The sequence below is a fragment of the Cricetulus griseus genome (assembly GCF_003668045.3).
Source record: "Cricetulus griseus strain 17A/GY chromosome 1 unlocalized genomic scaffold, alternate assembly CriGri-PICRH-1.0 chr1_0, whole genome shotgun sequence".
Lineage (NCBI taxonomy): Eukaryota > Metazoa > Chordata > Mammalia > Rodentia > Cricetidae > Cricetulus > Cricetulus griseus.
In genome coordinates, this window is record NW_023276806.1 from 52175015 (window position 1) to 52195243 (window position 20229).

Sequence of the window (20229 nt, forward strand, 5' to 3'; positions counted from 1 at the left end):
ATGTCCAGCTAATATTCCTGGACCCCTCTGCCAGGCTGTATGATCGGAGTCTGGAGTCGAACCCTGAGCAGCTTCAGGCCATGAAGCACATTGTGAGGGGCACCACCCGGCCTGCCCCCTACATCATCTTTGGGCCTCCAGGTACCGGCAAGACTGTCACATTAGTGGAGGCCATCAAGCAGGTGAGGCTGAAGCACAATCCCAGGGCCTACCCTGAATTACTCAGCCCCAGCATTTGTCTTCAATTTTGATTCCCTCTAGTCAACTGAATGTTCCTATATGAACAGTCACCCAAAGAGGAGTTAGGGAGTTATGGTCATTATGACTGTTGAGTGTTGGTGTGTAAACATGCAGAGGTGAATTTGCAGATATCCAATACCAAAGAAATCTAGACTATCAGGTGTCTGGGAGGCAGATGGAGCCCGAGTCCCCGTCACAGGAAGCTTCTGCCCATACTGTTGTTTTCTTTATCTCAGGTAGTGAAGCTCTTGCCCAAAGCCCACATCCTGGCCTGCACTCCATCCAACTCAGGGGCTGACCTCCTCTGTCAGCGGCTCCGGGTCCACCTACCCAGCTCCATCTACCGTCTTCTGGCCCCCAGCAGGGACATCCGAATGGTACCTGAGGACATTAAGGTATGCAGGAAGTGCAGAAGGCCAAGTGATGATGGATGCCTGGGAGGTTCTCAGAGCATCTAAAGACTTGCTGTGTGACTTCGGGTGGGTCAGGCCCGCTGTGGGGACTTTTGTTTTCTTACCAGCAAAGGGAGGGAGGCAGGTAATAAGTGTTGGTTAGAGGGTCCAGAGCCAGGGTGAGAGTGAGAAAGCAAAGAGCCAAGCCGATTTCACATCCTTTCATATCCCACAGACTTGCTGTAACTGGGATCCTAAAAAGGGAGAGTATGTATATCCTGCCAAGAAGCATCTCCAGCAATATCGGGTCTTAATTACCACCCTCATCACTGCCAGCAGGTAAGGGATGTATAGGATCTCTTTCTCGCTTGCTAGTAAAAAGTAAAGTGGTGTAGGGCTAGGGAAAGAGGAAGGGTCCCTGAGGGCAGGGTGAAATGAAGGGCCAGAGTTCAGGTTTGGTAGTTGGGTGCCTGGGAATGACCCCTGCTTGGCCTGACACTCCCAGGTTGGTGTCAGCCCAGTTTCCCATCGATCACTTCACACACATCTTCATCGATGAGGCTGGCCACTGCATGGAGCCTGAGAGTCTGGTGGCCATAGCAGGTGAGGGGGCTCAGGATGGGCTATAGGTACACCACCCCACACCAACTGGGTAAGTCCCACCATTTACTCTTTCTCCCGTGCCTCTCAGGACTGCTGGATGTAAAGGAAACGGGCAATCCAGGAGGGCAGCTAGTGCTGGCAGGAGACCCGCGGCAGCTGGGGCCTGTGCTGCGTTCACCACTGGCACAGAAGCATGGGCTTGGCTACTCTCTGCTGGAGCGCCTACTCACCTACAACTCCTTATACAAGAAGGGCCCCAATGGCTATGACCCCCAGTTCATCACCAAACTGCTCCGCAACTACAGGTATCATGGTCCCCGCCTCAGGTAGAAGAGGATGTCTCCTTGGTCACCCCCTTACAGCTACTTGTCCTGTGACTTAGCAGGCAGCTGTTTCTTGGACCAGTGGTTTACCTGTATATTAGAGGTCATCAGACCAGAATGTGTCTGGATGGGTCTAAGTTTCTAGGCAATCCAACAAGGAAAAAGAAAGGGAGTGTAAGTTTTTCCTTAAAACCATTGTTAGTTGAATTACATACACAGCTGAGGCCTATGTACTTGCAGTTTTTACTTTTGTGGGGTGCTGGGACTTGAGCCCAGGACCTTGCATGTATGTTGCTTGCAAGTGTTCTACCACTAATGTACATCCCCGACTCTCCTCTCCCCTTTGCGACAAAGTCTGCCTGTTTTGCCTAGGTTGATTTTAACTCTTGACTCAAGCAGTCCTGCCTCAGCCTCCTGAGTATCTAGGACAGTAGGTACATTCCACCCTTACCATCTTACGAATTTCTTCTAGTAAGTTTAACGTCAGTGCTTAGGTGAGTTCTAGACCGTCAGTGAGAGTTTGGTAAATCTGGGGCTGGACAAATGCCTCAGCAGTTAAAAGTGTTGAAGAGGACCCATGTTTAGCACCCATGGCTCATAGTCTCCTCTAACTCTTTAACTCCAAGGGGATCTTGACGCCTTTGGCCTCCATGGTCACCTGCATACCCCCCTTCCCTACACACTAACATAATTAAAAAGAATAAAAATCTTTTAAGCGTTGGGTAAATATAAGCTAGGCTGTGGTTGCACATGCTTGTAATCCCAGCATTTAGAGATTGAGTGAGACAGGATTCAGATTTTAAAGGCTAGCCTGGGCTATACAGTCAGACACCATCCCAAAATGGCAGGGTTGTGATAGCTCAGTAGGTAGAAGTACTTGGTGAACACATACCTAGCAACCTAAATTGGATTTCCTAAACTGGTGAACCCACTTACAGGTGGAAGGAGAAAACTGACACTACAAGGTTGTCCTCTGACCTCCACACAGCAAAGCATGATTACCCACACCACACAGTGATAACTGTAAAAGTTTTGTAGATGCTTTTGGGTGGATACTTATATTTTGGGGGTATAACCTAATTAAGTGGTGATGGTAATTTGTTTCTGGACTGTTTTTGTTCAGTAAACTAAAGCCTGAGAATGGGTCCTAATTTCTTGGTTTTGAAAAGGAACTTGGCGGGTCAGTGAGAGCCCTAGCCTGATTGCTTATTAGAACCACTTTGGCTTGGCTTTCTGCTGTGTATAGCACCTGGCAGCAGACACTGATGATGAATGTGTCCTGGGCATGGCTGGAGGGCCAGAGGCTGGGGCAGGGGGAACACATGGAGCAGGGCTCCCCCAAAGGGCCTTGATCTTGTTCTTTCTCCTCCTGCCTCCTAGGTCTCACCCCACCATCCTGGACATCCCTAACCGGCTGTACTATGATGGAGAGCTGCAGGCCTGTGCAGATGTGGTGGACCGAGAAAGGTTCTGCCGCTGGGAGGGGCTGCCTCAACAGGTGAGGCCTAGCATGGCAGGGCTCCATCCCTGGACCCTGACTCCCTTCTCCTGAAGGCACAGAGACCTCCCTTTGTCATTATGGCTCGGAACCCCTGATTCCCTATCTGAGCTGGAGGGCAGGGAGGCAAGGAGATCAGCCTGAGGGTTTCTTCTCACTTTGTGTTCAGGGCTTCCCCATCATCTTCCATGGTGTAATGGGCAAAGATGAGCGAGAGGGCAATAGCCCATCCTTCTTCAACCCTGAAGAGGCCGCCACAGTGACATCGTACTTGAAACAGCTCCTGGCCCCTTCCTCCAAGAAGGGTAAAGCCCGCCTGAGCCCCCGGAGTGTGGGCATCATCTCCCCATACCGGAAGCAGGTCAGGATTTCCCTCTTTGCCCGCCAGCACCCTGGCCAGCTGCCTGCCTCTGCCTCCCTCTTTGTGGGGTGATGGCATGAGAAAAAGGAACCTATCTCCTCCCTCCAGGTAGAAAAAATCCGGTACTGCATCACCAAACTTGACCGGGAACTTCGAGGACTGGATGACATCAAGGATTTGAAGGTGACATACATCCCATATTCTCTCCCAGACTTCCACGTGCCTCTGACCTCACCCTTGTTGTGTCCTGGCCCACCCTCTTTCCTCCAAATGAAACTGGGGTTTCCCCAGGTGTTCTGAGATGGAACCTGGAGGCCTGCCTGTTTAACAAGCGCTATCTTTTATCAGTCAGGTGTGTGGCCTCTGCCCTAGGGATGAAGTCCAAACTCTCTAGACCAGCCCTGCCTGTCATGTGATGTTGTGTCCTTGCTCCCTCTGTAGCTTAACTCTTCGGCTGAACAAGTGGCTCAACTCTGATTCAGCTAAAAATCACTTGGAGAACTTTAATAATGCCACTGCTTGGGTCCCACCCAGACAATTAGCATAGCTGTCTAGAGAAAAAGCCAGGGTGGGTTTTTTTTTGTTGTTGTTATTTTATTATTTATTTTTGCTTTTCAAGACCGGGTTTCTCTGTGTAGGTAGCCATAGCTGTCCTGGAACTTGCTCTGTATGTAGACCAGGCTGGCCTCGAATTCAAGAGATTAGCCTGTCTCTGCCTCCCGAGTGCTGGGATTATGAATGCCATCACCACCCAGCTTCATTTTTTTAAAGCTCCACAGGTGGTTCTGATGTGTAGAGCCAGGGTTGAAAACCACTGCTTTGTGATCTACAGGCCTCTCCTCTCCCTCTGAAATTCTGACCAAATTAGTGACTGTCTCCTGGGATAGGAACTCTGCTCAGTGCATGCTTCAAAGGGCCTGCCACTTGATTTGCATTGAATACTTTCCAGGCCCCACCCTGTAACTGGCTCTGTTCTTTAGGCCTCCTCTCACTGAGCTACAAGGAACCAGTGACTGCTCTGTACCTTCCTGGCAGCTTTGCCCCCCCTTGAGCGGGTTTGTCCCGAGGTTCCTCTTAGGCCTGCCTGGTCTTCAGACCGGCCTCTGCTCTCTAGGTGGGCTCTGTGGAAGAATTCCAAGGGCAAGAACGAAGCGTCATCCTCATCTCCACCGTCCGAAGCAGCCAGAGCTTTGTACAGCTGGACCTGGACTTCAACCTCGGTTTCCTTAAGAACCCCAAGGTAGGCAGGCTTGTGGGTGGCATGAATCCTTCCTCAGAGCCTGTCCCTTCCATGACATCATCACTTCTTCCTTCCAGAGGTTCAACGTGGCTGTGACCCGGGCCAAGGCTTTGCTCATCGTAGTGGGCAACCCCCTCCTCCTAGGCCATGACCCGGACTGGAAAACGTAAGCACTCCCACCCCATAATCGTTCTTGATAACTACGAGCCCCAGGCTAGGGCGGGTGTCTTTACTAAGCACCCACTTACACTCCGTTAGTCCTCAGTTCTATTGGTGTTCACACGCCCACCCTGGGTTAGTAAGTAAGGGTGAGCCACTCTGCCTTCTGCCTCTGCTTCTCACAGCCTCCTATCCAATGTCTCTGTACCCCACAGATTCCTGGAGTTCTGTAAAGAAAACGGGGGGTATACTGGATGCCCCTTTCCTGCCAAACTGGACCTGCAGCAGGGACAGGATTTACTCCAAGGCCTGAGCAAACTCAGCCCCTCTACCTCAGGTATGGATGGGCCATGGTGGGCCAGGCAGAGATGCTGTGGGAAGAAGAGGCAAAAATACATGTCTCTTTTTCTTCCTAGGGCCCCGGCGTCACCAAAATCTCCCCCAGGAGCGGGAGGGTGAAGGGGGCCTGCCCTTACAAGTGGAGCCAGAGTGGAGAAATGAGCTCTGAAGATATAGCTGCCTGCCTTCTCACACCAGCCAAGCCTTATTGCTGCCTATCCCTGACCCAAAACCCAGCTCACCTGTCCCTGCAAGAGACAGGAAGGCTGGGAAGTTTACAGCCCAAACCATTCCACCCCTTCCTCTGCTGGGGAAAATAACCCAAGCTGCTAAAACTTGGAGGAAGGGGGAGGAAGGAAAGCTTTTTTCCCTCCCTCTCCTTTGCAGTACTGGGGACTGAACCCACAACTGCGAGTATGCTAGGCAAGCAAGCAGTCTGTCGCTGAGCTGCTTTAGGAAAACAAAATGCCGTTCTATGCAAAAGTCTCTTGCTTATGTCTCATCAGCCTGGCTTTGCTTCCTGTGCCCCCAAGCTGACCCTCCAGGAGGGTTGTCTGTCCAGCGCCACACCCCTTCATAACTACGTGGAGGACAGGAAACTCAGTGTACAGGGAAGCCACCCACAGGCTTCTATGTTTAGCCAATGGTACAGACCACTCCCCTCACCCACCCAGGCAGTTAGCCAAATATGACCTCATCCTTTACTCTAGACTCCACCCTGTCCCCTGCTGCCTCCGCCCCCAACCCTGCCTCTGCAGACAGGCCAGGCCCAGCCGGCAACTTGGAAATGAAGAGAAAAAGATGGGACTCCAGGCTCAGAGCCAAGGTAGGCTAGGAAAGACAGGAAGCTGCCACACATGGTGCAACCTTTGACCTTTATTCATGTCCTGCCCTCCCACCAAGTAAAGTCGTTGACAAGGCTACTACCTAAAGCAGAAATCCCAGTCCCTACCCCAGATGCCTCCTGTGAGCCAGAAATATATAAAGTGCTGGTGTGTGATATGGGGAAGGTCGAAAGGACTAAGAGCCCTACCCCTGGACCAACGCAGCAGGAGGAGCCCTGCACAGGAAGGGCAGGGCACCAGCCTGGTTCCCAGAGGCAGGGAAGAAAGGGCCTACCAGCCCCCACTTGGGGCTGGGGAAACAAACTCATGCAGTCCTGGGCAGGAAGGAACCAAAAAAGAAACTGGCAGCATGGAGTCCTAGAAGGATGGAGTGGGATGGGGATAATTTGTACCCCTTTGAAAAGGAAGGAGGGAAAATTGGAGAGACCTTGGGAAACTCAGAGAATGGGACAGCCCCTCCGGCGCTTATTCTTGCGGACCTGTAGGCCAGCCCGAGTGGCCATCTCAAATACCTCCCGCACCCCTTCTTTAGTCTTGGCTGAGCACTCAAGGTAGCCAAAGGCACTGATCCTGTTTGCCATATCCCGGCCTTCCTCAGATCGAACAGGCTCCTGAAAAGACAAGATATGGAGTCAAAAAAAAAAAAAAAAAAAAGCAGGGGTAAATAAATATCCTACAGACTAGCCCTGCAGCAGAACACCAAGGTCCCAGCTACCACTGGCAGTTTCCAGATTGGGACCATAAGACCTAAGTTGCCATTTCAGAATTCTGCCTATTCTCTCCTCCCACCCAGCCTTATTCCTACAGTGTCCATTTCTCCTCTAAACAAGTGTCCACTGCCCAACTGACCTCCATTCTCATTTTCCTCTATCTAGTCCACTGGTTCTCAACTTTCATACAGTTTCTCATGCTGTGGTGACTCACAACCATAAAGTTATTTCATTGCTACTTCATAACTAATTATGCTGCTGTTATGAATCTTTAAATGACTGATACGAAACCCCAAAGGGGTTTCGACCCACCAGTTGAGAATCACTGTTCTAGCCCATTCTACACAGCAACCAGAATATTTTTACTAACATACAGACTGGACATCTGTCCCCAGTTAAAACCTTAATTATCCTCCCAAGATAGCCTACCTTGCTTACCTTCCTCTAAATAAAACCATCCTCTGACTAGAGTCATTTAGCAAGTCTTTGCGTGTACATCCCTGAGCCTTTCTTCCAGCCACTAAAAATGCTCTCCCTCCCAGAGCACTCTTAATGACACAGCTGTCCCCTGAGGATGAGGATGGCTCTTCATTCATCTTTGGCGCCCCAACTCCAAAGCAGACCAGACCATAAGCTGGAATAAACCTTTTTGTTAGATGCCCTCTCTGATACTTTAGGTACTTGCAGACCCTCTAGTTCTCCCAACATGCAGATGTGGGACGGCAGGTGGACATCACAGTCCCTTCTAAGGCTGGCTGTCAGCTGTTTCCATCGCCCTTTCTGACCCTCAGAGGCCTTTCCTCCTGCAAGAACTGCCCCACGTACCTGTTTCATCTTGGCCAGCTCTCTTCTGGTGTGCTCATCTTGCCTCAGATCCTTTTTATTCCCCACGAGGATGATGGGCACATTGGGACAAAAATGCTTCACCTCTGGGGTCCACTTCTCAGGAATGTTTTCTGCAGATATCCCAAAAGGTGTAGATACACCCACAGAGCATCAGAAGCCCCATCTCCACAGCGGTCACAGAGACTATGGAACGGGCAGTACCCTTGCACAGCTCAAAGCCCCTTGTAGTGGATCACTCGCACCTGAAGGGCTGTCTCCATAGCAAAGGAGACCTTGCAGGGCCTACATGCTCCCAACACTCGCTCCCCACAGCCTCTTAAGATGGCAGGTACCAAAAGCCCTCAATCCCCCCTCCAAAGCCTTACCCAGGCTGTCAGGACTGTCGATGGAGAAACACATGAGGATGACGTCAGTGTCCGGGTAGGACAGAGGCCGCAGGCGATCATAGTCTTCTTGCCCTGCTGTGTCCCACAGAGCCAGCTCCACCTGACATATAGGGATCCCAAACTTAACACCCTGGGGTCCTCTGAAATCACTAGTCTTATAAACTTAACATCTTTTCAGCACTCATTATGCGCTGAATTATATTGACCAATCACAAAACCAACAACACACTTTAAAAACAATCCAAGGTGGTTTTGATCCTTGTGTAGTATGAGCTGCCTTTGTAAGCACCGTTTAATTCTTACAGCAACCCTTTGGGGTAGGTCTTGCCCTCATTCACATTTTGCAGTGGGGAGAGGTTAAGCCCAGAGGCAAAGGGACTTGGCTCAGATTCCAGAGCCAGTATGTGGTCGAACCAGATAGGACATCCAGGTTTTCTAGGGCTACAGTTTCACTTCCAAACTTCTGCTGGTTGCAGCAGGGAAATGAAGCAAAGATGTTCGTGGGCCCTAAGAAAGGGCATACTAGGGCCCTACAGGACTGGGGCCAGGGTTCCCAGGCAGGAAAGTCTTGGCCTTCACCTGCTTGCCATCCACTTCAATGTCTGCAATGTAGTTCTCAAAGACAGTAGGGACGTAGACCTCTGGGAACTGATCCTTGCTGAAGACAATGAGAAGGCAGGTCTTGCCACAGGCTCCATCACCCACAATCACCAGCTTCTTTCGGATTGCAGCCATGGCTGAAACTGGCATTTAGGTGGCAGTAGGGATTTGGGAGAAAAAAATCCAGTAAGTCCAAAAGCACTTCTCTAGCGCCCCCGAGTTTGCCTGAAAACCACAACATCTAGCAAAGGAAGGGAAGGGGGCTTGCCAAGGCATGTTCTTGCCAAGAACCAATTCTGCAGGCAAAACACCTTGAAATGCTGGTCAGAACAGGTCTTCCTGGATGGGTTAGAATTGATCAGGAGGAGGAAGATGATGACACTTGGGAGCCAGGAATACCTGCTTAAATCTTACTCATTCACGTGCAAAACTCTGAACACCTGAGATTTATCTGCCTTGCCTAGCAGCTTAATTTGTTACCTGGATTTTGACTCATTAATAATCACTAAAATGCAAGCTAGAATAGACTGTCCCTCAACAGAAGTCATGCATGCCTGGTCACAAGCCAGCTACAGGTGGTAGGATAAAGCAAGGAACACTTGTAGAGCCTCAAGGTGTTCGCCTCTCCGTGGACACACAAACACTTTGTTGGGCATTTGAGAAGAATCTTCAATCTCCAGCTGCCTGTTAGGTGGATGTAAACATCAAAAGACAGCTTGTAATCAGTTCTCTCCTAGGCTCAAACTCTGGTCCTTGCACTTACATGGCAAGTATCTTTGCCCATTGAACCATTTCACTGACCCCAGGGCATCCTACTTTGACAAAAAGAAACAGGCTCAGTGAGATTTTAGACACTTATTTAGAGTCTGATACATAAGGTGCAGGATCGGCTCTCAAAGCAGGGCTATGTTATCCAGTCTGTCTAGCCTACACAGCACCCCACAGGTGAGAAGAGAAGCAGAAGCCGACAAAGTAAGCTGGACGATGGTGGGAGCAGCTGGCTGGCTGCCCTGGTCCACCCCACTACTTCCCCAAAGTCTCAAGTCACACAAAGAAGGCTCAGTCCTGGCAGCTCACGGTCAGGCAGCCTCCTACCCCACCCCACTCTGGGGCCTGGCAGCAACATTGGGCCACTCAGTCCCTACAGGGGACAATGACCACACTGTGGGGAATCACACATCTATCACAGCACTGCTGTGATGGAGCTAATCCACTTGGGAATCACCTCCACCCACTCTCTGAACAGCCCCTTCCTCCTAGAGACCAGCTAACTCTTAGGCCCTGCAGACACCTCCCTTTGACTCAAGGCAAGGAGTCAGCTTCTCAGGGTTTGCATATGTCCGCACCCCAGCACACATGATGAACAAGCCGTTCACACCTTTGCAGCTTCTCTTCCTTCCCAGCTGAGGGGAGCTGACCAGGCCACTGACATCCCAGGCCTACACAAAACAGGGAGCGAGAGTGCCAGCCAGCTCCGGAGTAGAGGAGTCAAGCCTGTTGGGGAGGGGGAAGGGGCTGGAACCTGGACTGGGAGGAGCCCCAAAAGAAAAGACTAATGAGCCTCAGTCTAAGCTTTGACCAGGCAGGGAGCAGTTAAGAAGGGACAGTAACCCGATCTCAGCCCCAAACTTGGCTTTTCCTTTCAATTCCATATCCTGTCTGGCTCAGTTGGACTCCCTACATACCACCAGCTCAGACCCTGGCCTGTGCTTCCTTTTAGGAAGCTGAATACCCAGCATCAGGTTCCTGGGTGGTTTCTCCTCCCCTACACGCGCACACACAGAGAAAACACACACACACACACACACACACACACACACACACAAAAAAAAAAAAAAAACTGGGATGTGAGGGAAGAGGACATGAGTCACAGAGAATTTATAGGAGTATGCCACAGCCACACTTACCACCCCCCACCACAAGGGGTTCTCCCTGATACCCTCAAAAGACTGAGAAGGCATTCACTCTCCTGCTCATCTCCTTTAAAAGTGAGTACATCCAGGGAACACGCAGGATTCCTTCCAGCCCTCCCCCCACTCCCATTAATTTAGCTAGTCCAGCTGTACACAGGCTGGATGAGACAGCCCCAACCCAGGGTGGGTAGTGCTGATGGAGGGTGACTACAAAACTAAACACCAGTCACTTCCGCAAGCATGTGCCACTTGCTGTCCCACAGCAACACGGTTGGCACCAGATGGTAGGAGGCAGGGGCTGGAACTTCAGGGCAGGTTACAAGTTCCCAGATCAGAAATTTTGCATCTAACCTCTTCTTGGGCCAGAAGAGTTGAAGACACTGGCCAAACCAGGACATTAGGCCCAAGGCCAAAATGTCAAGGCTAACATTCCCTGTGAAATGCAGTCCCAAAGGAACTGCCCCACTGACCCTAAGAGAGAGAAGGAAACCTCAGGAAGGGCCTGGAGAGGGGTCTAGAACTTCTGGGGCCTTCCCTGGGACAAAACACCAGCTCTCTTTCTCTTGGTTTCCCGGGTGATCCAACAGGCCTTTGTACTCTGCACCCCTGAGATCTACGCAAGAAATCACTCTTCAGGCAACACCTTTTCCTTAACTTTAAAGCCAGAAGTGAAGGGAGAAATGGGTCTCGGCTTTCGGCTCAATCCCCTAACACTCCCAAACCTCCCAACAGGATGGGAGGCAGAGTCTGAGATTTTGGTGTTCTGTTTTTTTTCCTCACTCTCAGACGGACATAACACAACACAGGAGCGGGATCTTTCCTAGTCGTCTCAACCTCTTAGCTCAGACTAGCTCCAAAAACGGTCTAGGGCGCGACTAGACCCGCCAGGCAGTCGCAGCCCCCAGTAGTAACACCCGCCCCTATTCCCGCCATTCCCCTTTCCAAGCCAGGACTCCCCTAGCCGGCCTAAGGCCCTGTTCCTTTACGCCCCGCCGGGAACTGGAGTGTGTGGATTAGGGTCGCTCACAGACATTCAAGTGGGTCCGTGGCCCGGCTAGAGAGGTTCGGAAAGGCAGGGCTCAGAAAGAGAAGAGGCTCTGGTTCGAGAGCCCAGGAGACTAGAGTGCCTGCCCCGCAGCTCGCAGCAGCTCGGGGCGCTCTCCCTTGCGCGGCCCGGAGCCCCCTGCCGCGCCCTTCCCGGAGCGAACAGAAAACCGGGAAAGTGCTTTCCCCGGAGTCGAGTTCCCACGACGCCCCGCCACCCCCCAACTCGGGCCCCGGTACCTTCCGCTCCTCCGCCTCCAGCTGCGCGGCCGGTGCCGGAGGCTGAGACTGATCCGAACCCCGCCCCACTCTCCAGCACCGCTCCGGGGCGGGCCAGTCGGGTGGGGGTGGAGGGGTCGACGGGGGCGGCCCTTGGCTCGGCCCGCCTCTGCTTCCCGCCCCGGGCGGCCGCAGGTCATCCGGGCTGCGGGCCGGCTGGGGGCGTGGGGCTCAGCTGGAGGGACCGTGCCGAGGAGACGTCTGGGCGGTGAGCGAGCGGGTGGGACCCCAGAGGACTCGGCCCCTTTACTTCCAAGCCTCCTACGGTGGGGGGCGGACCCGAGTAGGGAAAGTTGAGCGGCTCCCAGGGTGGGGTCAGCGAGGGCCGCTGCTGCCCTCGCGTGGCCAAGCAGCCCTCGAGGTTTCTGCCCCTCCTTCGCCCTAGCTGTGACCGAGGGCACCGGTTTTGCCGAAGCTGCCCACTCTGCTCCAGGAATCACTGCGTTAAGTGTAACACGACGCTTTCCCGAGCCTTGGAGGCCTTTTGCGATCTGCAGTCCCCAGCCACCGTCGCCTTACAAGGCCCTTCCTTCCTTGGCCGGGAATTTCCCTACGTCCTGTTAAGAGCACACTCCTGGAAGTGCTTCCGCGTGGCCAACTGGAACTGAGCTCATACTCCTATTTTATTGTGCTGTTGAGCCCAGTCTGGTGTGTTTCATAGTTACTTACTCCTTCCTTATAAAGGGCCCAGGAGGTGAGTGTTTGAGGAAGTCTAATATTTTATTTGCTAGTGATTGATACTTTAAACACGAAGGTCTCTGGAATAAGTTCACCCATTCCCTTTTGCCTGGAAAGAAACCGAGGCCCAGGGAAGTGGTTTTGCAAACCATTTGTGACAGCAAAAATTTACAGTGAGGTGAACCATGATGATGCATAGGGAGTAGAGGTAGGTGAATCTCTTTGAATTAGTTCCAGACCAATCTTGGCTACATGAGACCCTGTCTCAAAAATCAATCAATCAGGCTCAGAGGTTGAGAGTCCTGGCTGTTCCTTCAAAGGTCCTGAGTTCAATTCTCAGCAACCACATGGTGGCTCACAACCATCTAGAATGAGATCTGATGCACTCTTCTGGTGGCAGGCATACATGCGGACAGAACACTATACATAATAAATTTAAAAAAAAAAATGCTGGGTGGTGGTGGTGCACACCTTTAATCCCAGCGCTAGGGAAGCAGAGGCAAGTGGATCTTTCTGAGTTCGAGGTCAGCCAAGTCTACAACGTGTGCTCCAGGACAGCTGAGCTACACAGAGAAACCCTGTCTCAAAAAATTAACAAAGCGGGCGTTGGTGGCACACGCCTTTAATCCCAGCACTTGGATCATTATGAGTTTGAGGCCAGCCTGGTCTACAGAGTGAGTGCCAAAGTTATCTCAAACACAGGTAGACACATACACAGACATTTGCTCAGGATCTGAAGCACAAACCACACATTTGGAAAATCAGGTAACTGAGGTGGTGAAAGGCAATTTGGCCACCAGGCCTCTTAATTCACTCAGTAAGCACTGGTTATCTATGAACTGAAGGCTGTATGCTAACCATGAACTTCTGCCTTCAAATAAGAGTCTAAATGAAGAACATAGGCAACCTAACATAGCTAACATTTATTGAAGCTTTATCACATGGCCCTTACTTATGTCTAGTTCTTATGAGGCACTACTGTTATCTACATTTTACTGAGACATGGAGGCTCACAGAAGTTACTGTGATGTTGGGTCAAAACAGTCAGACTTAAGAATCCCTGCTCTTCATAGCTACCCTCCATTGGCTCCTCCTGTGGATAGTTAAAATCCTGGAGGAAATGCCTTAGCAGCATACAGGGACTGTGGGATACCCAGTCCTGGAGGACAGTGAAATAGCCGAGAAATGGTAATATGAGATTTAAAATAAGTTGGAGCTCTTAACAAGCCCTTAAGAGTTTGGAGGGGATTGGTGAAGCTGGAGAAAGAAACAGTAGCCAGACCATATTATGAAGGTCCTTAAATGCCATGCTCAAGACTTTAACTTCAGTTTGTTCTAGACACAATAAGGAGTCCCTGAAGTTGGGAACTTGGTGTAATAAAGAGCTAATGTGACGGTGATGATGGAGGCAGAGATAAAGGCAAATATGAAATATTTCTAAGTAGTCAACAGCAGAGTCATGCATCCCTCGATGTTAGAGATGTTATGAGAATGTGTTGCTAGGGAATTTCATCATTGTGTGAATAGCAATGTGTACTTACACAAACTGAGATGGCACAGCCTAGGACACAGCTGGGTTACATTGCATATACCATCGTATAGGCAGCTGATTTCCTGAAACATTACATGGCCTGCACGACTGAAGCAGTTGAGAATGGTAATGAAGATACATAAGCCAGGTGTGAGCACCTACTGGATTACTGGCTTTAGCAGCCATGATGGTGCCCATAAGATGAATCGGGAGAAGAATCGTTCATGGGGGAAATTGTGCATTCAGTTCAAGGTGTGTTGATTGGAAGCACCAGAGTACTATAGAGGAGATGGTTGGGTGATGACTGGAATACATGGGTCTAAAGCTTGGCCAAGGTTTGGGCTAGACACACAGACTTGGCTGTATTAGCAGATGGAAGAAGCCACAGACGGATGAGGCAAGTACATGGTGGCAAGTACATGGAGTGGGCAAAGGGGGCAGAGAAGACTCCGGGGAAGCCACATTTTTAGTAATGTTCTGATGTTCTTTCCATTGATGACCTGCTTTTCAGGCTCCAGTCAAAGCAAATAACGACACACACCTTTATCCATCTGGTTTATTTGTCAGTTGCTGAAATTCTGTATCTGGTGGGCATCCCTTTGTCAATTAAATGGCCACTCGAGTCGGGGACACAACTTCAGTATTTGGACTGGGAGAAGGGGAAGTATGGAGAAGCAGAGATGGCAGTGAGAGGGTTGGGGCAGAGCCCATCAGGAGTAACTGCCTGGCCCTCCCAGGGGGATGACGAAGACCGAGATGTCATCCCCGGAACCCAGCTTGTTGTTGGGGAGACGCCAGCCACGGTCCCGGGGGATGCCCCGGGCCCCCAGGACCAGAGCTTGGGCCAGAGCTGTATACCTGCCAGGAGCACATGTGCACATTCATGTACCCACATGTATATGAGAAGACAGATATACAGGCCCACACATGGGTCTCCAGGCTTGGTTCCCCTTCGCCCTTCTTTCAGTAGTGCTACCCCCCAACACCTTGCCAGGCAACCCCCTACCTGCTGGGATCATTGGGCTCATAGGCTGACAGCACCCTGTCCACAGTGGCGGCTACCTCACAGTCATTGGTCACATCCCACAAGCCATCTGTTCCCAGGACTAGCACATCATCTGGACAATGCTCATACTGTGTCAGGTCATACACTCGCACCTGGTAGGGAAAGACAGAAGCAAGGACTAAGGTGTGAGGGTTGCTGGACAGGGAGGTTGGCGATAAAAGGGTAAAAGCCAGCCTGAGCCTCCTGAAGGAAAGGTGTGCTCACCTCTGGGAAGCAGGAGAGGAAGGGCTTTATGGGCAGAGTGGAACTGCAGACCTTAAGGTTGTGGTCTCCCAAGCCTCGGGTCACCCCAATGGTGGCCATTACCCGGGCCTGAGGGAAGGAGAAAGAACGATGCTATTTAGTTCCCTTCTTAGACTCACCGAAACCACAGAACCCTCCCATACCTCCTGTTCAGTGAAACCTCCACCTCCCTCAACAAGCTGTGGTGGGTCTTCCTGCCCTCTCCCACCTCTGCCACAGGGTTTACCTTCTTGCCCTCCCCACAGACCAGAGGAAACCTGAGATCCTCCAGCTCAATCTTTTTGTAGGCCCTGGGGAGGGAGGAGTAGAGGAGGCATCACCCAGGTGGCAAAGCCCTTATCCCCTACGAACAGCACACCCCCACATAAGGCCTTCCAGGGATGACCATATTCCCCATCTCCCAGCCTGACCCAGCCTGCAGCTGCCACCTTGCTGCTTGTGAAGGATTGGTTGCATTGCCATGGGCATGGCCCAGCTCTGAGGGAAGTGTTACCAGCCAGTCATATTCTGGTCTCTGTACAGCATCCTCTGCCCGAGTTCCTTGGGCTGAACTCTTCTGGGGAACTCGAGGTGAGTGAACTCACTGCCTAGCAGTTCTGGTTTCAGGAAGCCCTGAGGTTGGGAGGGGCAAGAGCCAGACAGGAGAGAGGGCATTACACTCGCATCACACCCAGATATAACATATAGCTGATAAGTTATAGCAGATCCTTAAATTAAGTTTACTGCAGGCTACACACTAATAGTAACATAAATGAATTCATTCACCCCTTACAAAGGCCCTTGAGCAAGAACCATTGAATAAGGGACTTGCCAGACATCACACATTTACACAAAGCAGGATTCAGCCCCAGGCAATCCCGATGCCCACATGAGGATGCATTAAGATAAAGCCCTTGCTGGATGGAGTCTTTGTTCTCATCCCCCACCTCTGACTCTACTTCCTTCCTCAACGGAGGCTACAATGGCAGCTCAGGCTCCTTCCTGCTGCTTCACCCCTCCAGCTTACCGAGTACTCCACAGTCCACTCAGCACCTTCCCAGGAAGTTCTCAGTAGGAAGCTTTCAGTAGGGAGAGGTGTAAGAGTGAGACTGGGGTATCGAGTTTGGCCCCTACTTACAAGCAGCTGAAGACGCTGGCGCTCTGTCTCTGGTGTGAACTCCCTGGACATTGGAATGATGTCACCATTCCGGATAATGATGGCCCTGCCCAGAGACAGACAAGGCTTGGATCTGGCTTTCTCAGACCCCTCCAGGGAGCATCCCAGAAGGACCAGGCCCTCCCCATAATGAGCCTGATGATTCTTCACTCGGGTCCCCACCTTTCCCTCCCTTGTAGATGTTTCAAACCTTGCCATATAGCTGTCACTGCCCCTACCCCGTCCCGCCCACCGCCACCTCACTCTCTGCTTTCCCATCATCCTGGAGAGTGTGGCCCCATATATGGCCACTCTCAAAGCCCTCTCCCCACTCACCTGCTGTCACCTGCATTGGCCACATACATCTTGCCTAGCAGGTACACCACAACCAGTGCACAGCAGCCCCCCTCCACTTGGTGGCCACGCCTCTCCGGAGCCATCTGCTCATCCTGCCAGGTGAGGAAGGGTCAAAGGGAACAGAAAAACTTCCAAACCACAGTCACCTGCTCTACTACCTGCCTCTGCAGGCCAGAGTGGACAAGAGGGGACCACATAGGGTAACAGGCTCTCAGAGGTGGTGCGGATTCTGGGGACCACCCACCCACTGACTCCCACCACACAGTTTTGACTAGAGTGTCTCCATAGCACATTATTGGCTCAGGCCACCCACTCACCATGAGCTGGAAGGCATTCTCAATGGCCCCTACTACCAGGCTCTCGTGGGTTATTTCCTTCTGTGGAGACCAGCAGGACTGAGGGCTGACCAGGTGTGAGGGATCAGAGAAACCTGGGGTTCCTGGAGTGGATGGGACACACAGGGGAGGTGGCAAGGGGTCCTGAAGTATTTCTACTAGATCCTTCAGCTGTTCCCGGATGTGGCGATGCAGGAGTCGGGAAGCCATTTCAGCTGCTCCACCACCAGCATGCCCATCAAACAGGCCCCAGTAGTAGAAGCAGAGTCCCTGGTGAGGGAAAAGTTGGAAGTCAGTGTGGGAGGAGGGTGACAGGGCAGAACGCGCCCATAAGCACTCATATAAACATCACATGGGTGAGCTGAGTGTGACATTAAGGTAAAGTAGTTTATTCACTTATTCATGCACAGCCTACTGTGTAAAGAGAGAGAAGAGGCAAATTCAAAACATGAAGGATCCAAAGATCAGCACTGATGATTAGTTAAATCATCCATAAATACATGAGCAGCTCTATTTTAAGTAGAATAATAAATAGAATAGTAAACATTCATAGTAGAACTAATCTAACTGAAGCCACTTAGAGCTTCTGTGGTGGAAGTAAAACCACTACACTTCTTGGATTTAGAACCAGTGCCCAAAATCCCTGGGGAGGGGTGTTATCACATTGCTGGAGGTTAGGAAGCGATGGAGTATTACCTGGTTAACAGTAGATTCCCTGGAGGCCTCTGTAACCCTCCGGCTTTCCACATACACGACTTCACAGCAAGCCTGGTCCTCATTGTGCCTGCTCTTGCCAGCATTGATGACCCTGCCAGGCCAGAGTGTCCCGCATCAGGTTAGACACCAGACTAGGTCCTGGAATAACCCCACCTTAGATACACACACATCCTCTCCTGCCTGCTGGCCAAGCTGAAAAAGGTCACAGCTGCCTAGGCTTCAAGCCAGAGGGAAGAGGAGAAGACAGGGCCAGCAAGAAGTACTGTCTGGGTGGCAGAATGGACAACCTCATAGAAAGGCCCACGACAGTAACTGCCTTGGTAATTTCATCCTTGGGCAAAGGAGGCTTTCTGGAAGGTGGTGCTAGGGGTGTGGCCGGACAGGGGCAGTAAGTTTTACTTCCTTCCCAGCCAAAATTGTACATTCTCACATCCGTCTCAAACAGCTCTGCCAGTGATTCATGGACACATTCACCCTCATCACCCTAAAACTTCCCACTGAAAGTTCCGGTCTCTCTTGCAGTGTGGAAGTGCTCCAGTCCAAGTGGGGTAAGAGGAAACGCAGGCCCACCTGGACTGGGCAAGAGTCTCTTGGCAATAAACTCCTCTCAGGCGGGAGCTAAGTGAGGCGGTGAGGGTGAGGTGCCATCTACCACCTTCCTCCACGACCTCAGTGCCCCCATGTCCCTATTGGCTTGGCTCGGTTTTCCCCAAAGATGCATTAAAAAATATACACGTTCTAGGAGCACGCTGCCGCTCGGGCCGTGCGAACCAAGGGGTCTATTTCTTTGCCCTACCAGCACCTGTCTATCTGCAGACCAGCATCCAAAGGGAATCATCGGGAGCCGCGGGCGGACCCCTCCCCCGCCCCGGGAAGCCCGCGGCCTTCTGGTGTCGCCGGCTATTTCTGGGTGTGGAGGGGGAGGGGACCGGTAAGAAGGACAGGGAACTGGGGCGCTGGGGCCAGGAAGCGAGTGAACGAGTCTTTCCACCCGTGATCTCCCTGGAAAAAGGAACTGCTCCTTCTCGAACCTCCCCTCCCTTAGCCTGTGAACCGCGGGCACCGACTGTGAACCGGCCAACTCATCCTCGGTGCGCGGTGCCCTCTCCTAGGAGGGGACTGTCCTAAGCCGGCCAGGGGGAGGTGGGCAAGCTCCTGAACAAGGCTATTGAGGGTGCACACTGTCCGAGAGAGGGCCGGAAGGGTGCAGGCTCCTGGGAAGGTCCCTGGAACGTCGTGCTGGAGGAGGGAGGGCAGCGGCCGGATACATCTCCTGGGAGGGTGGGAGTCCCATCCTCAACTGGGAGCCCCGGGGGTGCTCACTCGGCATAGCCTGTGCTCCAGGGCAGGCGGCGACCGGTGTCCGGGGGGCTTTGCACAGCCCGGCCTGCGTGGTCGTCGGCGCGTCGCAGCCCCCCGGGGCTCAGCTGAAGAAAGGTGGGTCTGGAGAAGCTCGCCCGGGTCTCCGCGGTCTTCGGGGGCGCCCCGACCTGGCTCCCAGGCCTAGTCCGGGGACTCTTAGGTGTTTCTGCGGCGGCAGACAGCGCAGAGGTCGTGTTGGGCGGATCGGGGGACTTAGGGCGCTGGGACGGAGCGCCACCCGAGCTCACCAGGTGCGCCACAGCCGAGCGCACCCGGCTTAGCATGCTGCCTCCGTACCCCGCCCTCGGCCGTGGCCCCGCCCCCGAAAAGGCCCCGCCCCTAGGGCTCCAAGTAGGCGGTGCCCTCTTTTGATCCAGGCCAAACTTCCCCAGGCTCTAGGTCTTTGGGGGGAACCGCCCCACCAGCTTCCCGCTTCATATCCGCATCCTGACTTCGTTCCGCCAGAGTGTCACAGGGGAAGGATCTGTTGTGGGAAGAAAGCGGAGAGAAGGAAGCATTTCAGTCGTTCTGTAGGTTAGACATCCGCTAGATTTAATCCGTTGGAATTTACCCATTGTGACAGGAGTCGGGGTGGGGTCAGCCTTCCCGCCTTCGGTTCGGGTGCCCAGGCAGCATGGAGAGTTATGGAGCTGATGACTTCGGAACGAAACATCCACTTGGGTGTGAAGAACTTAGGTGTGACAACACTTCAGGCAGGGGCTGCTGAATCCAGAGCAGAGAGCGAGCTGGTGCGGGCTGCTTTACTAATCAAGCCCAGCAGTTGACCTCCCTGGATCCGGGTCCTGAAGCAAAACTCAGCGCTCCTGAAGGGACTGTTCTGTCTGAAAGTCACTTCACATTCTAGAGAACGATTCTCACTCCCATCCCACTTTCTCAGAACTGTTCCTCCATATTTAGACTTCTGCCGGCCAGTTAGCTAGTAAGGCTAACGGCATAATAAATAACTACGATTATTGAGGACTTACTTCACTCTAGGCCCTCTACCAAGTATGTTCTATTCATTAGG

At 52.2% G+C, this 20229-nt stretch overlaps 4 protein-coding genes across 7 annotated transcripts in view; 2 read left to right on the forward strand and 2 right to left on the reverse strand.

Annotated features, from left to right (window-relative positions):
• Mov10 (Mov10 RISC complex RNA helicase) overlaps nucleotides 1-7187 on the forward strand; it is a 24075-nt gene extending 16888 nt beyond the window's left edge. For all 3 annotated transcript variants that reach the window (XM_027393866.2, XM_027393868.2, XM_027393869.2), the window contains exons 10-21: nucleotides 35-182; nucleotides 477-635; nucleotides 868-971; nucleotides 1138-1235; nucleotides 1324-1540; nucleotides 2939-3056; nucleotides 3226-3417; nucleotides 3526-3600; nucleotides 4532-4657; nucleotides 4735-4823; nucleotides 5032-5153; nucleotides 5233-7187. In XM_027393866.2, coding sequence (XP_027249667.1) covers nucleotides 35-182; nucleotides 477-635; nucleotides 868-971; nucleotides 1138-1235; nucleotides 1324-1540; nucleotides 2939-3056; nucleotides 3226-3417; nucleotides 3526-3600; nucleotides 4532-4657; nucleotides 4735-4823; nucleotides 5032-5153; nucleotides 5233-5324 — 1540 coding nt within the window. In that variant the 3' untranslated portion in view covers nucleotides 5325-7187. The remainder of the gene's footprint in view (nucleotides 1-34; nucleotides 183-476; nucleotides 636-867; nucleotides 972-1137; nucleotides 1236-1323; nucleotides 1541-2938; nucleotides 3057-3225; nucleotides 3418-3525; nucleotides 3601-4531; nucleotides 4658-4734; nucleotides 4824-5031; nucleotides 5154-5232) is intronic.
• Nucleotides 6012-11869, reverse strand: Rhoc (ras homolog family member C). 2 transcript variants are annotated; one of them, XM_027393870.2, is made up of 5 exons: nucleotides 11740-11869; nucleotides 8522-8685; nucleotides 7922-8042; nucleotides 7536-7666; nucleotides 6012-6611 (listed from the first exon to the last, which is right to left on the reverse strand). In XM_027393870.2, the coding sequence occupies exons 2-5, from the start codon at nucleotides 8675-8677 to the stop codon at nucleotides 6438-6440; spliced, it is 582 nt and encodes a 193-aa protein (XP_027249671.1). In that variant the 5' UTR covers nucleotides 8678-8685; nucleotides 11740-11869; the 3' UTR covers nucleotides 6012-6437. The 2 variants fall into 2 exon arrangements, with proteins under 2 accessions (XP_027249671.1, XP_027249672.1); XM_027393871.2 differs by lacking the exon at nucleotides 11740-11869 and adding an exon at nucleotides 9921-10034.
• Nucleotides 10696-12476, forward strand: LOC118239515. Its single transcript, XM_035451306.1, has 3 exons — nucleotides 10696-10725; nucleotides 11514-11986; nucleotides 12164-12476. Exons 1-3 carry the CDS (start codon nucleotides 10696-10698, stop codon nucleotides 12384-12386), a joined length of 726 nt encoding a protein of 241 aa, XP_035307197.1. The 3' UTR covers nucleotides 12387-12476.
• A 2053-nt stretch (nucleotides 12477-14529) lies between these two features.
• Nucleotides 14530-19486, reverse strand: Ppm1j (protein phosphatase, Mg2+/Mn2+ dependent 1J). Its single transcript, XM_027393865.2, has 10 exons — nucleotides 19164-19486; nucleotides 17820-17931; nucleotides 17106-17393; nucleotides 16768-16880; nucleotides 16414-16498; nucleotides 15790-15908; nucleotides 15523-15586; nucleotides 15258-15365; nucleotides 14994-15145; nucleotides 14530-14845 (listed from the first exon to the last, which is right to left on the reverse strand). The coding sequence occupies exons 1-10, from the start codon at nucleotides 19484-19486 to the stop codon at nucleotides 14698-14700; spliced, it is 1512 nt and encodes a 503-aa protein (XP_027249666.1). The 3' UTR covers nucleotides 14530-14697.
• Between the last annotated feature and the right edge of the window lie 743 nt (nucleotides 19487-20229).

Bases quoted from the DNA above. Each gene is read 5' to 3' on its own strand.
- Rhoc (XM_027393870.2), bottom strand. From the start codon at position 8,677: ATGGCTGCAATCCGAAAGAAGCTGGTGATTGTGGGTGATGGAGCCTGT. The intron at 8,043-8,521 runs GTGAAGGCCAAG...CCTATATGTCAG, and splicing joins TTGAAGTGGATGGCAAGCAG to GTGGAGCTGGCTCTGTGGGA. The intron at 6,612-7,535 runs GTACGTGGGGCA...TTGTCTTTTCAG, and splicing joins AGCTGGCCAAGATGAAACAG to GAGCCTGTTCGATCTGAGGA.
- Ppm1j (XM_027393865.2), bottom strand. From the start codon at position 19,486: ATGCTAAGCCGGGTGCGCTCGGCTGTGGCGCACCTGGTGAGCTCGGGT. The intron at 17,932-19,163 runs GTGAGCACCCCC...CTGGCCTGGCAG, and splicing joins TGGAGCACAGGCTATGCCGA to GGTCATCAATGCTGGCAAGA. The intron at 14,846-14,993 runs GTAGGGGGTTGC...TGCTCCTGGCAG, and splicing joins GAGCCCAATGATCCCAGCAG to GTATACAGCTCTGGCCCAAG.
- LOC118239515 (XM_035451306.1), top strand. From the start codon at position 10,696: ATGTGCCACTTGCTGTCCCACAGCAACACG. The intron at 10,726-11,513 runs GTTGGCACCAGA...TGGCCCGGCTAG, and splicing joins TGCTGTCCCACAGCAACACG to AGAGGTTCGGAAAGGCAGGG. The intron at 11,987-12,163 runs GTGAGCGAGCGG...CCTTCGCCCTAG, and splicing joins GCCGAGGAGACGTCTGGGCG to CTGTGACCGAGGGCACCGGT.